This window comes from Sus scrofa, chromosome 14 (genome assembly GCF_000003025.6).
Source record: "Sus scrofa isolate TJ Tabasco breed Duroc chromosome 14, Sscrofa11.1, whole genome shotgun sequence".
NCBI lineage: Eukaryota > Metazoa > Chordata > Mammalia > Artiodactyla > Suidae > Sus > Sus scrofa.
In genome coordinates, this window is record NC_010456.5 from 137,208,978 (window position 1) to 137,224,262 (window position 15,285).

The 15,285-nt window shown below is 54.3% G+C and overlaps 1 protein-coding gene across 5 annotated transcripts in view; it reads left to right on the forward strand.

Moving 5' to 3' along the window:
• The window catches only part of PTPRE (protein tyrosine phosphatase, receptor type E), a 162,797-nt gene that overhangs the window by 107,529 nt on the left and 39,983 nt on the right, over window positions 1–15,285 (forward strand). For all 5 annotated transcript variants that reach the window (XM_021073749.1, XM_005671573.3, XM_021073748.1 and 2 more), the window contains one exon: window positions 8,624–8,742. In XM_021073749.1, the coding sequence (XP_020929408.1) occupies window positions 8,631–8,742 (112 nt within the window). In that variant the 5' untranslated portion in view covers window positions 8,624–8,630. Of the gene's footprint in view, window positions 1–8,623; window positions 8,743–15,285 lie in introns of those variants that run through there.

The window sequence follows — 15,285 nt, forward strand, 5'->3', positions numbered from 1 at the left end:
GCCCTCAGCCACCCGCGCCCACCGCCTGCCCGGCTGAGTTGCCCACCCCGAGCCCCTCCACCCTCTGCTTCTCCAGCTGCCTCTGAAGGTCTCTGTGACCGACGTTCCCCAGGAAACTTTGGGGAGCCGGGGACATGGTGTGCCTGGCCCTGGCCCACGTGGGCAGGTGTCAGAGGGCCACCAGCCGCCGCCCAGCTGGAGGAAGCTCGCCTCATTCTGCTCCTGGGCCCCACGCCCCCAGCAGCGCCGAGTGACTCGTGATCACAGCAGAGGGGGACCCCTCACTGGGAAGACACCCCTCTCCCCAGGTGGCCGTTCAGACCTCCCCGGATGGGTGGGCGTCCGGTCACCACCTGGGTGCCCGTCCCTCAGGTCACAGTTGCACTGTGGTCGGTTTTTTTATTATTGCTTATTTATTTTTTATTACTCAATGAATGTATTCCATTTACAGTTGTACAATGGTCCGCACAATCCAGTTGTATAGGATTTCCCTCTCACACCCCCAGCGCATCCCCCCCACCCCCCAAACAGTCTCCTTTGGAAACCGTAAGTTTTTCAAAGTCTGTGAGTCAGCACCTGTTGTGTAAAGAAGTTCCGTCTGTCCTTTTTTCAGATTCCACATGTCAGGGAAAGCATTTGATGTTGGGGTCTCGTTGTCTGGCTGACTTCACTTAGCATGATCATTTCTAGGTGCATCCATGTTGCTAAAAATGCTGGTATTTCGTTCCTTTTAATGGCCGAGTCATATTCCGTGGTGTATATGGACCTCATCTTCTGGATCCACTCCTCTGCCGATGGGCATTTAGGTTGTTTCCAGGTCTGGGCTATTGCACATAGTGCTGCAGTGAACATCGGAGTGCATGTGGCCTTGCGAGTCGTGGCTTTCTCTGGGTAGGCACTGCGGTCGTTTAGCCATGTCCCCTCTCCTGCGCACGCGCAAGCTCGCGGGGTGCGCCAGTGCTCGCTTTGCTCAGTGTTCTCTCCCGACTTTGGCAGACGGTCAGCTCGGTCAATATCGCCGAAGGAGGAAGGAACCAGTAACCAGCAGATGCTTGTAAGTCTAGAGACGTCACCTAACCAGCAAGTAAACTTATTTCTCTGACATCGAATGTGTGTGTAAACCTAGTCGCTGAAGCGTGGTCCCCCCACCCCTGCCCCAGGCACCTCCACGTCTCATTCAAGGTGGGCAGAGGCACCCACCCTTTCGGGTGACCCCAGACTGCTTTCCAGACCTTTGGGGCACCTTCAAAGCACGCCTGTGGGTGCGAGGATGGAGTTTCACAGGCCCCACTGCCCCTCCCAGGCCCCCAAGTTACCCTCCCACTGCCCCCCAGTGTCGGGTTGGGGGGCAAAGTGAGGGCGGGAGGAGGAGCCCACAGTCCTGCCAGGATGATCACAGAGGGGACCCCCGTGGTCCCAGAAAGCCGACAAGCGCTACTGTTCACCTGCTGTCAGGGCTTGCAGGGGTGGGGGTGGGGTCCTGGCTCACCCAGCGGGGGTCCCCACCCTTGGAGGTGGCACCTCCCCCTGTGGCTCACACTCCTGACCGGAGGGTCAGTGCAGGCAGGTGAGTCTCGGCACCAGGCGCCTTCTTACCGAGAGATGGGGGGCCGTGTGGTCTCTCAGGGTTGAAGCCGCAGGACCTACTGCCCCCAAAGCATGACTCTTCATGTAGAGCCAGCAGCTCCTCTTCTTTGTCAGTTTTGCTCATTGTCCACCCCAGGCTTCGCTGGGCACTGACCGAAGGTCAAGGGACAGCCGCTGAGGAAGTTCACAAACCACGCGACGAGGCCAGCTGGCCCCGCATCATTCTCAGACAGTGATTTCCAAACAGAAAACTGTTCATTCCAGTTTATGGAATCCAAGCCCAACTCGAAGTGACCCCACCAACAGGGACGCCGGAGCAATTGCGGATGGCACCGCAAATGCCATGAAAGCATTCAGCCTCGGGGACCTGGTCCTGGCTCTTGCGGGGCCAGGTGCATGTGGGCGAAGCTTCGTGTCTGGGGTCCGCGTTTCACTCTGGAAATTGATTGTGGTGCACAGATCATGCATAGCTGCGTCCACACCAACTGGCCGCTCTCTCATTAAAGGAGAAGCTGTGAGTGGCAGGCTTTAGAAATGGTGGTCACTGCAAGAATAATTGGACTGCAGGTGCATGGTAATGAAGCCGATGCTGAGTTTTCACACGTTCTTGTCGGCGTGTGGCATGCCCCTTCTCTTCTCTGTTCATCCTCCGATTTCAGAAACATTTGGGCCTGCAGAGAATTGCTGTGTAAATCCACCTGCATGTTTAAAGATGGCCAGCGTCTCTGTAAACGAGGCCCTAAATGTTGGCTTCATTCTGTTCTAAAGGAGTTGGAAAATATTCAATAAAACACAACCACCGAATACAACCAAACCCCAAACTCTCAGCTTTTAAAACTTTTGTAGAAAAATGGTTCTGCAAAACGTATATAGGTTATGAACAGGACAACATTAAAATTTATTCTCACAGGAGTTCCCATTGTGGCACAGCGGAAACAAATCCGACTAGTATCCGTGAGGATGCGGGTTCGATCCCTGGCCTCGCTCAGAGGGTCGGTGATCTGGAATTGCTGTGAGCGGTGGTGTAGGTTGCAGACACGGCTCGGATCCCGCGTTGCTGTGGCTCTGGTGTAGGCCAGCAGCTATAGCTCCGACTCTACCCCAGCCTGGGAACTTTTAGATGCTGTGGGAGTGGCCCTAAAAAAGAAGAAAAAAAGAAGAAAGACAAGGCTAAGAAATTAATTGAAGAAGATGAGTATGTATCGAGAATAAGTATTCTGTTCACGTTCTTATTTTATTTTGATGGAGTTCATAGGTAAAAGGGATTTTTTTCTCCCCAAAATATTGCTGTGATGGACACGGATATGTTAATTTTTTCTAGAATTTTTCTTAATTTTTAAGAAGAGGTTTTGAACAGAACTGCTTCATAGGTTCCCGTTTTGATGAGACCAAGACGCTGTTCAATAATTAAATATTTTAGAAAGCATATAGCTTTAGTGGTGCTCACCGCTCCTTCCCTCTCAAGAGTCCGGATGTGAATGAGAAATGACGTGGTGTCCCGAGGGCTCTGAGTGCAACGGCTTTGTTTTTATCTTCATTCAAGTGTAGTTGATTGGCCGGGCTGCGCCAGTCTCTGCAGTTGAGCATAGTGACCGAGTCATACATCTATATACATATTCTTAAATCCTTTTTTAAGTCTTCTTGGAGTCTAGTTCCTGTATAAGGCTGTGATCACCTCTGCTGCACAGCAGAGTGACCCAGGCAGACATGCGCACACATCCATTCTCTCCCAGATTCTTTCCCCGCATAGAGGATCCCAGGACACCCGGCCGAGTTCCCTCTGCTGTACAGCGGGTCCCTATTGGCCATTCCATAGACCTCAGTGTGCTTCTGCCAGTCCCAGACCCCCCCGATCCCTCCCACCCCTCAACCTGTCCCCTTTGGTGGCCCTAAGTTTTTCAAAGTCCGGGAGTCTATTTCTGTTCTGCAAATAAATTCATTCGTATCCTTTTTTTTAGCTTCCACACAAAGGTGATATCATATGATGTTTGCCTTTTCACTGTCTGACTGACTTCACTTAGTTGTCCCAAATCTTGAGCGTGACGACGGCTCCCAAATCCTCATCTGCTCTTTTGTGAAGGAACCGCTCTGTTTGGTAATTGAGACCCGAAGAACCGCTGGGTGGGGCTGGAGCTGCAGAGAAGGCACTACCCTGCCAGGCCTGCAGGGGGCAGTCTGGTCAGGACAGCCAGGGCCTGCTGGAGAGGGCACCTCAGGTCCATCTGGCAGGAGGGGTCAGCCAGGCAGCCCCTCCTCAAAGACACTGGCCCAGGGAGGACTCCAGGCCCTCAAAGACCCCGTGGTCCACTCGCTTGGGGTGGCTGGGGGACACCTGCCCAGCACCCCAGTGACTTTAAACCACACAGGGTGGTGTGACCCCAGGGAGACAGGGTCCATCTCAGACGTGCTGGACATTGGAAGCTGGTGGGACCAAGGAGGGGAAAAGGGGAGAGCGGGTCGCCCAGGAGGAGGACGGGAGCAGAGCCTGGGGGAGTGGGCCGGGGGCAGCAGGACCCCTCTCCTGCCTCGCATTCCACCTCCACCTGCCTCTGTCCTCCTTGTTCCCTGGCCACCGCTGCCCATCGCCTGCCCAGTCCCCTGTCCCATCCCTGACCGCTGAGCACCCCACCTCACTCTCTCCCTTCCACGTACCCCCGGAGTGGGCTCAAGCCCTCCCCCTTCCAGCCAAGCCCCAGGCCCTCCTCTTGCCCCTAGAATAGTCCACAGCCCCTGAAATCCAACTTGTCATCACCCTGCAAGGACCGCGGGATGTTTCTCCTCGGATTTCGGGGAGGGCCAGTGTGGTACTTTGCCTTAGAACCTCAGCAAGCCTGTCCTACGTCATAAGAACTCAAGGATTGGTGGCTTATATTATTGTTTCATGCTCCAAAGCTAAAATCATCTTCACCCCCAAACTGGGGGCCCCACTCCCCCTGTCTCGGCTAAGGAGGCGTCCTCCTCCCATATTCCACCTCCCAGGGTGGAAATCCCGGGGCCTTCCACGCCCCACTCGTCACCATCTGTGTGGGTCCTGCCTTCGAAACCCCTTTCAGATCCCGCTCCCGCTGTCCCGTTCTAGTGCCTCGACCAGAACGTCTCCGATTGGAATATGCATGGAAACCACCCAGGGATCTTTTGAAGAGGTGGGGGGTCTGGGGTGGGACCTGAGAGTCTTCATTCCTAATGAGCTTCCAGGTGATGCCCAAGCACCTGGACCAGCAAAGGCTGACCCGTGTCTCGCGCAGCTCTGGCACTTGCTCTGGAAACTTTAATGCAGGTCCTTGCTCACAGCCATGGTTTTCAGTTTCGGTCTGTGGAACCCATCACTCCCCATCGGTCTGGATTTCCTGCATCTGGAGATGGGCCCAGGAATGGGCATCTTTGTTTCATGCCACTGGTCATTCTAATAACGTAGGTTGGTGATGGGAAATGAACCTTTAACCGTATTCGAGGGCCTCCTCAGTCCAGCCCCATCGTTCTGCATTTGCTCATCTCTGCTTCCGACCCATACCAGAGGTCCGCTGTCTGGACAGTCGGTCATGCCTTGGCCACCCTCCAGCCTCCGTCCTTCCCCTGTGTCCTGGACGGGCCCCTCAGCACTGTGCCTCTGGGGGAGCCTTGGCGACTCCCCGGTGAGTCACTGCCCCCACCTACCTTCCCTGGCTCTGTGACCGCGTGTCTCCAGAGCTTGGGGAGCAGGGTCTTGGGTGGCTGTTTCCCACTGTCCTCCCAGCTCAGAGGAGCTGCTTTAGGGCAGGACTGGACTGTATTCATCTCCGCATTGCAGGACCTCGCCGGCTGCCTGCCCTGGGGTTATTTCCCAACGAACAGTCTTAAAAAGGCATAAATGGAGGGTTCGCTGTTGTTGTTTGCTTGCTTTTCAGGGCCGCATATGGAAGTTCTCAGGCTAGGGGTCCAATCGGAGCTGCAGCTGCCAACCTACACCACACCAATCAGGGCAACGCCTGATCCTTAACCCACTCATCGAGGCCTGGGATCGAACCCACATCCTCATGGATACTAGTCGGGTTCAGTACTGCTGAGCCACGATGGAAACACCAAGTTTTGGGGTTTTTTTTAAGGCAATTTTAATCACATGCAGAGCTGGCTGACTTTTGACGGGTATGCAGGTAAAGTCTGCCTTGTCTGGAAATGAACCGTGTTGATCATCTGGTTCTGGGGATGGATGTGCTTTCTGCCCGCAGGACTTTACCTTTGGTGAGCAAGCAAGTACCGATGAAATACAGATCGTTACTCGGTGGACGTCGTTGCTGGTGGAAGCATTATTTTTGTACTGATTTGTGTCTGTGCCCATCAGGTCGCTTGTGCAGACCCTTCGTGGGTGAAAGGCCAGGGACTGGCACGTTGTCACTGGCCTTGCTATTTAAGTGGGCGACAAGGGGGCTGGAGATGGGTGGATTCTGCGGCATTTAGTGCCCTCTGCTGGTCGTATCTGGCAAGTCACCTGCTGCTCTAGGAGGCACTTGGAGCCCTCAGGCTGCTCTAATTCCTGATGAGATCCCGGAACATTTGGAAACCAGGGTTTGGAATGAATGCGGTGGTGAGAAAAATGTTTCACCCAGGAGTTCTGCCTCTATGGGTTGTATTAAACCAATTCATGCGTCCTAATCAATTACTCACATTTTTTTCCCAGCGATCTCATTTCTTTTTTTTTTTTTCATTTTTTATTAAAGTATAATTGATTTACAGTGTTGGGTTCGTTTCAAGTACAGCAGAGTCATTAATTATATATATATATGTACGCATATCCTTTTACGTATTCTTTCCCATTATGGGTTATTACACGATATCGACTCTAGTTCCCTGTGCTATGCAGTAGGCCCTTGTTGGTTACCCATTTTATGTACAGTTGTGTGTATGTGTTAATCCCGAACTCCTAACTTATCCCTCTCCAACTCCCTGACCGCCCCTTTGGTAGCTATGCTTTGGTTTTCTGTGTCCGCGAGTCTGTCTCTGTTTTGTAAAGGAGTTCCTTTGTATCGTATTTTCAGATTCCCCGTGTAAGTGGCATCATATGTTTGTCTGCGTGTGTCTGACTTACTTCCCTCAGTATGAGCATCTCTGGGTCCATCTGTGTGGCTGCAAATGGCATTATTTTGTTCTCTTCGTGGCTGAGCAGAGTTCCATCGTGTATATGCACCGTATCTCCTCTATCCGTATCTGAAAGCATCACAGCAGGGTCAGTAACCGTTTCTTAACGCAGTGTGTGCAGAGCTGCCTCTCAGAGGCTGAGGATTTTTGTCCTGTCAGTCCTGGCGTCGAGTTACGGCTCCTGCATTTCCTCTGGACTGGATTTGGGTCAGTTCCTCCGTGGAGCCTCCAGGAGGGAGTCATCGTGAGGGTGATATAGGCGTAGAAAGGACCTAGCACGTAGTAGGTGCTCACGGGACAGGAGCTGTTTTGTGTATGGCTCACTTTGTAAATTGCGAATACATTTTGGAAACAAAAAACGAGGAAGGAACTGAGAGTGTTGCTGCGGCTGTGATAGTTGTCCTGGGATAATTGTCACGATGTGCTCCAGTCGGTTTTGTGTTAATAGCGCTGATTGCTGAAAAGTGCTTGGGATTTTTTGTGCTCCTTCGGAAACCTTCTCTAACTACCAGGAACCCGTGTTTCTTGGCTTTGGTCCATTCACATTCCCGAGGGAGGCTTCTTGCAGGAAAGTGCCGCCAGTGGAGCCAGGCTGATGGTCGTCGGGGTTCGTGGCTGGAGTCGGAGGGGGATGTGCTGGGGGAGGACACGCCTGCATCACCAGCTCTGGATCCCACTGGGCAGGTGCCACTGCCTGCTTTCCCCTGTGGTGTGCCCTCTAGGAGGGGTTTCTGCACCACCAAGCGGTCACTGTCAGGGCTCCCAAGGACCTATGGAATCTTGGCAAAACGGAGCACCAGGTGGGGACCCGAGGTGACCATTGCAGGTCTCCCGGGTGAAAGAGAGCCACAGTGGTTTGAGCCACGTTGCAGTCGGGTCTGTGCAGCACATCCACCCATCCACCCAGTAAATACTCCCCTCCGTCTCCAAGGTGCTCGAACAGCTCTGTCATGGATGAGCTTGACCGTGGCCCCTCCTCCAGGGGGGGTCTGCCTTCTGCTTCCCCTGAGAGTTCAGACCGGAACTGAATCAGATGCAGGACCATCAGCCCCTGGGGTTGTGAGGATTAAGCCAGACCATCCATGACAGCCTCAGGCCAAGGGCTTGGCTCAGAGGAGCAGTGACGTGATGCCAGCCCTTCATCCTCTTGTCACTTAATACCTCCTGAGTGAGGGGACGGTGCTGGGCTTTACAACAGTTAGTCAGGCTCCAGCCGGGGTGTGGGACAGTGGACAGCCTGGGCTGGAAAGATTTGGGGACCTTGTCCCATAGCTCAGGTGGGCAGCAGTCAAGGCCAGCACTCGGAATAAGGGCCGGGGTGTGGTCATGGCCGGGGGACAGTGGAGGTGGCCTCTCTGTGGAGGGTAAGACCCCACTTCTACCCCCTCAGCGCTGTGACCAGGGACTGCTTAACCTACCTCCTTCCCCAGCCTGTGCTCTTTGCCGAGGGCACTGATGCTCTCTGGGCTGCTGTGATGCAAAGAGGAAATATCCCGCCTTGTCGCCATGGCCACAGTGACACGATCCTACCTGGTCACCAAGCTGTTAGCATTGGCGATCCAGAAGTCTGGTGACCCAGCCTCTCAGCATCCCAGATCCCACAATGTTTTCAGAGTTTATTCTCTCCAGGCACCTCCAGGTCCTCGTTCTCCTCCCCACCCCAAAAAAAAACCCGAAACCAAAAATGAAATTAATCTGAACAGCAGGAGCTTTTATAACCTGAGGATGGTTTATGGAATTGCTAACCTGGCTTGTTCTAAGGTGAAGTTAATTTCCAAGCACAGGTAGAAATTGTACCAATGCAAAGACCCCTCCCCAAAGGCAGGTCGACAAAGCGATGCTCCCCAAACACCCCTCCCGTCACCCTGTCCCCACCCCACCGATTTTCTCCCCGAGTCCTCTGAGCCTGTCCTGCCTCTTCTAGGGTCGCCATGGAGCCCTTCTGTCCACTCCTGCTGGCCGGTGTTAGCGTGCCCCTGGCCAAGGCGTTTAAGGCCAACGAGACCACCACACCGCCGAGCCACCAGAACTCTACGACCGCAGGTAAGGCCCCTGCCTCTGCCTCTCTGTCCCCACTGCCAGCTGCCCCTCCTCCCGGTGGGCTGGCAGGACCTTGCGGGTGATGGGCGGCCGGTGGGCTTCCTTAGTGAGCTTCTGACACTGCTACTCTGTAAAGCAGGCTGGCTGGGCAGCAGTGACTCAGGACTTGCCCGGAGCAAAGCTTAGCACTCAGGAGGCAGCAGACGCAGTCCCTGGGCTGAGAGTCAGTGGCAGCTGCCGTGGGGGCAAGAGAGCCACCTGTTGTGCGGAACCCAATTCAATCCAGCCCTAAGCAAACACTGATGAGTCAGGAGGGGCCATTTAAACACTGGTGGGACAGTTGATGACATTCGTTAAGGAATTAATATTGTTAGGGGAGATATTGACATAGTGGTTAAGTTTATTTAAAAATAAGAGTCCTGGGGCGTTCCCATCATGATGCAGTGGAAACGAATCTGACTAGGAACCATGAGGTTGCAGGTTCGATCCCTGGCCTGGCTCAGTGGGTTAAGGATCCAGCATTGCCGTGAGCTGTGGCATAGGTCACAGATGTGGTTCAGATCCCGTGTTGCTGTGGCTGTGGGATCTGATTAGATTAGCTCCAATTAGACCCCTAGCCTGGGAACCTCTATATGCCACGAGTCTAAAAAGACAAAAGACAATAAATAAATAAATGTAAAAATAAGAGTTCCAGGACGTTCCCATCATCGCACAACAGAAACGAATCCAACTAGGAACCATGGGGATTCAGGTTCGATCCCTGGCCTTGCTCTTTGGGTTAAGGATCCAGCATTGCCATGAGCTGGGGTGTAGGTCACAGACGCAGTTCAGATCCTGCGTTGTTGTGGCTGTGGCATAGGCCGGCAGCTGCAGCTCCGATTCGACCCCCAGCCTGGGGACTTCCTTATGCTGCAGGTGTAACCCTAAAAAAGCAAAAAATAAAATAAAATAAAAATAAGAGTCCTTACCTTTTAGAGATGCCTACTTGAATATTTAGGGCTGAGGCCACAGGTTGTGTAGGAGTGACTTGGCGAGGAGTTGCGGGGGGGGGGGCGGGCAGGAGGTGGGCGGGCTGCACACAGCGCATCCAGGAGGATGGGGGCAGGTCCGCAGGGTTCAGTATTCTAGTTTCCCGCCTTTTTATACTGTGGACATTTGAAAGGAGAAAAGGAAAAAGAATCCACCGACCTATGCGGCAACATGGATGGACCTCGGAATCAGGCTAGGGGACCAGACAGGAAGAACACGTGTTGTGGGGGCCCGTGTGGGTGAACTGCCCGGAGCAGGTGGAGACATGGACTAGTGGGTGACTGGGGCTGGGGGTGGGACGAGGAGGGACCGCAGATGGGCAGGCGGAGTCTTACTGGGTTGGGAGACGAGTTCTAATACTGGACGGTGGTGATGGCTGCCCCGCTCTGTGAATTTACTCAACGCCGTTGTATGGTGTGCTGAAAATGGGTGTGTTTTATAAATCTTATCAGTAAAATAAAGTAAATGCCCTTCGAAGTTATAAGGAAGAAGAGAGGGAGAAGAAGAGAAACTGGAGTGAATGCCCCTGGATCGCCTGCCCAGTTCACATCTAGCTCTGCCGCCTCATGGCTGGGTGACCTTGCGTGAGTCACTGAACCTCTCTGTGCCGATGCCTCAGCATCCTGCTTTGTGGATGGAGTGGTTATAGTGCCTGCTTCTTGGCCGTGCCTGAGATTAAGAGAGATGACCGTGCTTGGGTGTAGAGGACTCAGTGTATTGGCTTTTTTTTTTTTTTTTTTTTTTTTTTGGCTTTTTATAGACCCACCTGCAGCATGTGGAAGTTTCCAGCCTAAGGGCAGAATTGAGCTGCAGCTGCCAGCCGCAGCCACAGCCATAGCAATCCTGGATCTGAGCTGACTCCGTGCCCCACACTGCAGCTCACAGCAACACCAGATCCTTAACCCACTGAGCAAGGCCAAGGATGGAACCCACGTCCTCATGAATACAATTCAGGTTCATAACCTGCTGACCCATAATGGGAACACCCTGTTGGCCATTTTTAGCGGGAAAGTGTCATAGGTGGCCTGTCACCCAGCCAGACTCTAACGTTCCTGAGCGTTGGTATGTGTGGCATCTCCTTCTTGGACGTATGCGTGACACAAAGGAGGCCCAGCTGGGTGAGTTCTGGGTCCCCAAGAGGTTGATACGGCTGTCCTGGGTGACAGCCGTAGACTTGTAGGCCTGTCTGTGTCTGTGGCTCCTTCCCATGGCAGGGTTAGCGGGAGCCTGTAACCGGCAGGGGCTGAACCCCTTTTCTGCACGGGGGTCTGTTGCTGGTCCCCACACTGCTGCTCCGTCCCCTCCTCCCTTCCCCCAGGACCTCAGACCTCAAACTCAAGTACTTCTCAGATAGGGTATCCCTTGGTGTATTGGTCAGGGTTATTCAGAGAAACAGAATCAATAAGATAGATGCATTTATCTCTCTCTGTATTTAATGTGAGGAACTGGCTCACATGACGGTGGAAGCAGGTACGTCCAAGATCGGCAGAGCCAGTGTCCCGGTTTCAGCCCGAAGCCTGGCGTTCCTGCAGAAGCACAAAGAGCGATGCCTCAGTTGGAAGGCAATCAAGTGGGAAGGATTCCTTCTTTACGCCCAGGAGGCTATGGCTTTTTGTTCTATCCAGAGCTTCAACTGCTTAGGTGTGGCCCACCCACCTTGGGAGGGCCATCTGCTTTTCTCAGACTGCTCACTGAAATGTAGAATCCCATCTAAACAGCACCCCATAGAACACCCAGATTATTCAGATATATGGACCAAATATCTGGATGCTTTGTGGCCAGCCAAGTTGACACATGAAATTCAGCATCACAACATGGTCATCACGAGCCTTCAGGAACACAAAAATGACCAGCTACCCTCCAGGAAAAGGTTGGCCAAGGTGCTGAGACTTGGTACCATCCAGCCCAGGGTCGGGAGTTCAGTCCCCATCCAGCCCGGGGGCTTCACATGATTTCCTAACCCTGGGCAAACATCTAACAAGTGCCCCTAAGAAGAGGGAGAAGCGAGGGTCCCAGCTGATCTCGGCCCCCAGCTCGGAGAGCCGTTCCGGGTGCCTGATCATCTCTTACCATGAGCAGCACCCTCTTCGCATTGAAACCCCACGATTCAAAACCACAGAAAAGGAAGACCAGAAGCCCCAGCAAACAGAAACTGCCGTCTGTCACGCCGTCTCATTTCAAGCTGGCCCTCGGGGTGCTGAGTCCCGGTCCAGATACTGTGGCCTGGGACCCTCAGACCGTGCTTCCTGGGCCAGGCAGAGAGGAGCTGGCCCCTGCTGGCCCAATGTCCAGCACCTACAGGAACGTTTAACCAAAAATGCAACCAGGCAGGGCACCCTTTTCCCAAAGTTAGGGAAGAAACGCACAGGCTGCATGGACACACCTGCAGGGGGCGCCTCAGGCCATGGTCAGGGTGACCGGTTCCCCACTCCTGGGCCTTTCTGCTCACTCACACACAAACCGATTGGCTGATAGTTTTGCTGTGGATGTCAGGTGTCCTCTGGACGAGGGGCAGTCCTGTGAGCTGCCCACAAGAGTGCACATGAAACTCACCCCACCGCAGCTCTGCAGGCTTGGCTGTGGCATCGCGTCACTCCCAAGGGGAGTCCCTGCCACCTCGGGGCCTCCGCTATGTGAGTAATGGGCTCCCGTGGCCTAGAGTCCCACAGGACACCCACCCTTGCGCGGGGCCCTTTGAGACTTTGTTCTCTGAGACAGGAGTGGCGCACCATTTAAGATGATAGCATGTTCCCTGGGCATCCCCAAATAACCAGAAATCACTTCATTTGCTCACCGAACAAGGGGTATTAAAGCATCCCCAGGAGACATTTCTTTTCACACGAAGAGTTGAGGGTAAAACATTTACAAGCTGTGTAACAAAATGTCATTGTCCAGACGGCAGGAAGGCTTCCTAAACGTTAGCAAGAAAAGCGAGGATGGCAGGAAAATGGTAATGAATTTGACCAGGCGAAATAGGAAAATCTAATTCACTGTGTTTGTGAATCATGAAAAGATGCTTCACTTCCTAGAAATTAGGGAAATGGAAATTCGGCTGGTATTCATTTATGTATTTGATTGACACAAATTAAAAGAATTGCTAAAATCCAAGAGAAATAGGCTCTCTCTATCACACTCTCCCCCGCCCCCACCTCGCAGGTGGCCCCTCCCTGCACCAGGGGCCACCCACCCAAGTTTAAGTTTGCAGATGACCAACTATAATGGAAAAAATAAAAATCATTTAAAGAAAGGAAAAAAATAAGTGTGTGGATGCATGATGAAGGGGAGAAGGCACGTGGCAGCCCCTGACTTTCGGCATCCAGGACCAGATTCCGTGTAAGCCAGCACACACACACACACTTGCATGCATACACACACGCACGCAGTCCTCAGGTGTGTGTAGGCGTAGATGTGCATGAACAGCCTTACACACCTGACCTGGAGCACTGGCTGTATGGAATTTGGGGAGATTCGGGGAGAAGGTTGCTCCGAGGGGCCCACCAAGTCTGTACCTCCGGGAGCAGCCCCTCTGCTCCCCCACCCTGACCCTCAGCCCTACCTGGTCTGGGCCACATCAATGCGAAATGAAAACAGAAAGTGACTCGGAGTTCCCTCTTAGTTACCACCCCGACTCCCCAGCAGAGTTTTTCAGCGCGGGGACACAGCCCTGCCTGCGGAGGGTTTTCTGACCCACCCTGCTCGTCAAATTGTATTTAGGGTGAATTGCTTCCCCATATTTAAGAGTCAGATAATTTGGGAGTTTCTGTTGTGTCTCAGCAGTAACCAGTATCCATGAGGATGCAGGTTCAATCCCTGGACTCACTCAGTGGGTTAAGGATCCCGCATTGCTGTGTCTGTGGTGCGGGCCGGCAGCTGCAGCTCTGATTCGACTCCTAGCCTGGGAACCTCCACATGCATCAAGTGCAGCTGTAAAAAGCAAAAATAAAAGTCATAATTTTTACGTAAACATCTAGATTTCTTCTTCTGGTGAATGGAAAGGACTAAGCACCTGGGTCCAGCCTTCTGTGGCGCCAGGGGGCTCCCCCAGCTGCCGGCCCCTGGGTGTTCCGGCCTGACCTCTGGCCTCCAGGACGAGGCAGCTGCTGACAACTGACAGAAACCCCGAGCAGAGGAACCCACTTGTCCCTGTGATCAGTCACGTCTCTCCATGGTCACAGACCCTCTCTGGGGCCTTGGGTCCCTCAGCCCCATCCTGGAGGACGTGCCATGGAGTCACCCTCGTCTGTAACTGCAGCCCTGATTCCGGGTGACATATGCGTGGAGAGAGGACCCTGGAGCCCCCGACAGTCCCAGGGGTGGGCTCTCTGTGATCCAGGAGCCCACCTGAAGCTGCCAAAAAGCTTGAAACCTCAGCAGGGTCCACCCAGCCTTTGGACCTGCCAGCAGGCCAGTCAGTCACGCCAAGATGAAGCTGAACAAAGCAGAAGTGGTTAGTGCCAGAGCAGTGACGCCCAGGAGAGCTGAGGGCACTGCTCGGGCTCTGCAGCTGCATCCAGACGGGCAGGCATGGGGCTGTTGGGTTCCGAAGCAGCTAGGCCCTTCAAGGGCTGGGCCTGGCTCTGCCCCTGGCAGCAGGTGTCCCCCCATCAGTCTCGGCTGGGATTGCACTGCAGTCCTGGCAGGGTGGGGAGAGGTGCCTGGAGAGCTGCGGGGGGCAGCCTCAGGCCAGGTCAGCTCCCTAGGGTGGTGGTGGGGGTGCTCTGCAGCAGTGGCGAGGGGAGGGGGCCCCCTGCCCAGCCTCGAACTACAACCCCCGTGGCCTGGGAGCGTTGCTAGCCAGAAGGGGCGTTGGGGAAGCCCAGAACAAGGGTGTTTTGTAGGAGGGCCAGGGCCACCTCCTCAGCACTGTCCCTCAGCGCACTTGTGCCTCTAACAGTCGCTCCGGCTGGTGCCATCTCGTCACTATTAGGGTATGTGCCCTGACCACACACGGGGTGCCAGAGGCAGCACAGTGCCCAGGCAGCGGAGGGCTGGCCTGCTCCCGGGGAGCCACAGCCCGGGGTGAGAGACCCCCTTCATACCTTCAGGATCTGCGGGGGGCGGGTAGTATGAGGTGGGGGCCGCAGGGCTGTGGTGCCCTCGCAGGGGTTCAAATTGACTCAGAGAGACGGAGGCCTAGTTCTTGCCTTTGAGGGGCTTCCACTGAAAAGGTGGTCGCCCTGGGCCCGTTCACCCGGGAGAGTGTGCTCGTGGCATGCTGGGCCCCTCTGGGATCCACTGGAGGGCAGCCAAGTGGGCTTCCTGGAGGAGGGAGCTTTGAGGCACTCCTGGGTGAGGGGGATGTTGTAGTGAGGAGGGGGCGACAGGGCGTTCTGGGGAGGCAGGAGCTGAGTCAGACCATTGGGGCAGGAGTGGGGTCTGACGGTGGCGGCCAGGCCACCAGAGCCCCCTGGAGTTGGGGCTTGCAGGCAAGTCCTGGGTGGCCACAAGGCAGCCACGAGGGTCCAGGGATGTGGGGCCTTCTGTCTGGTTGAGGAAGGACAGATGGACGGAAGCCAG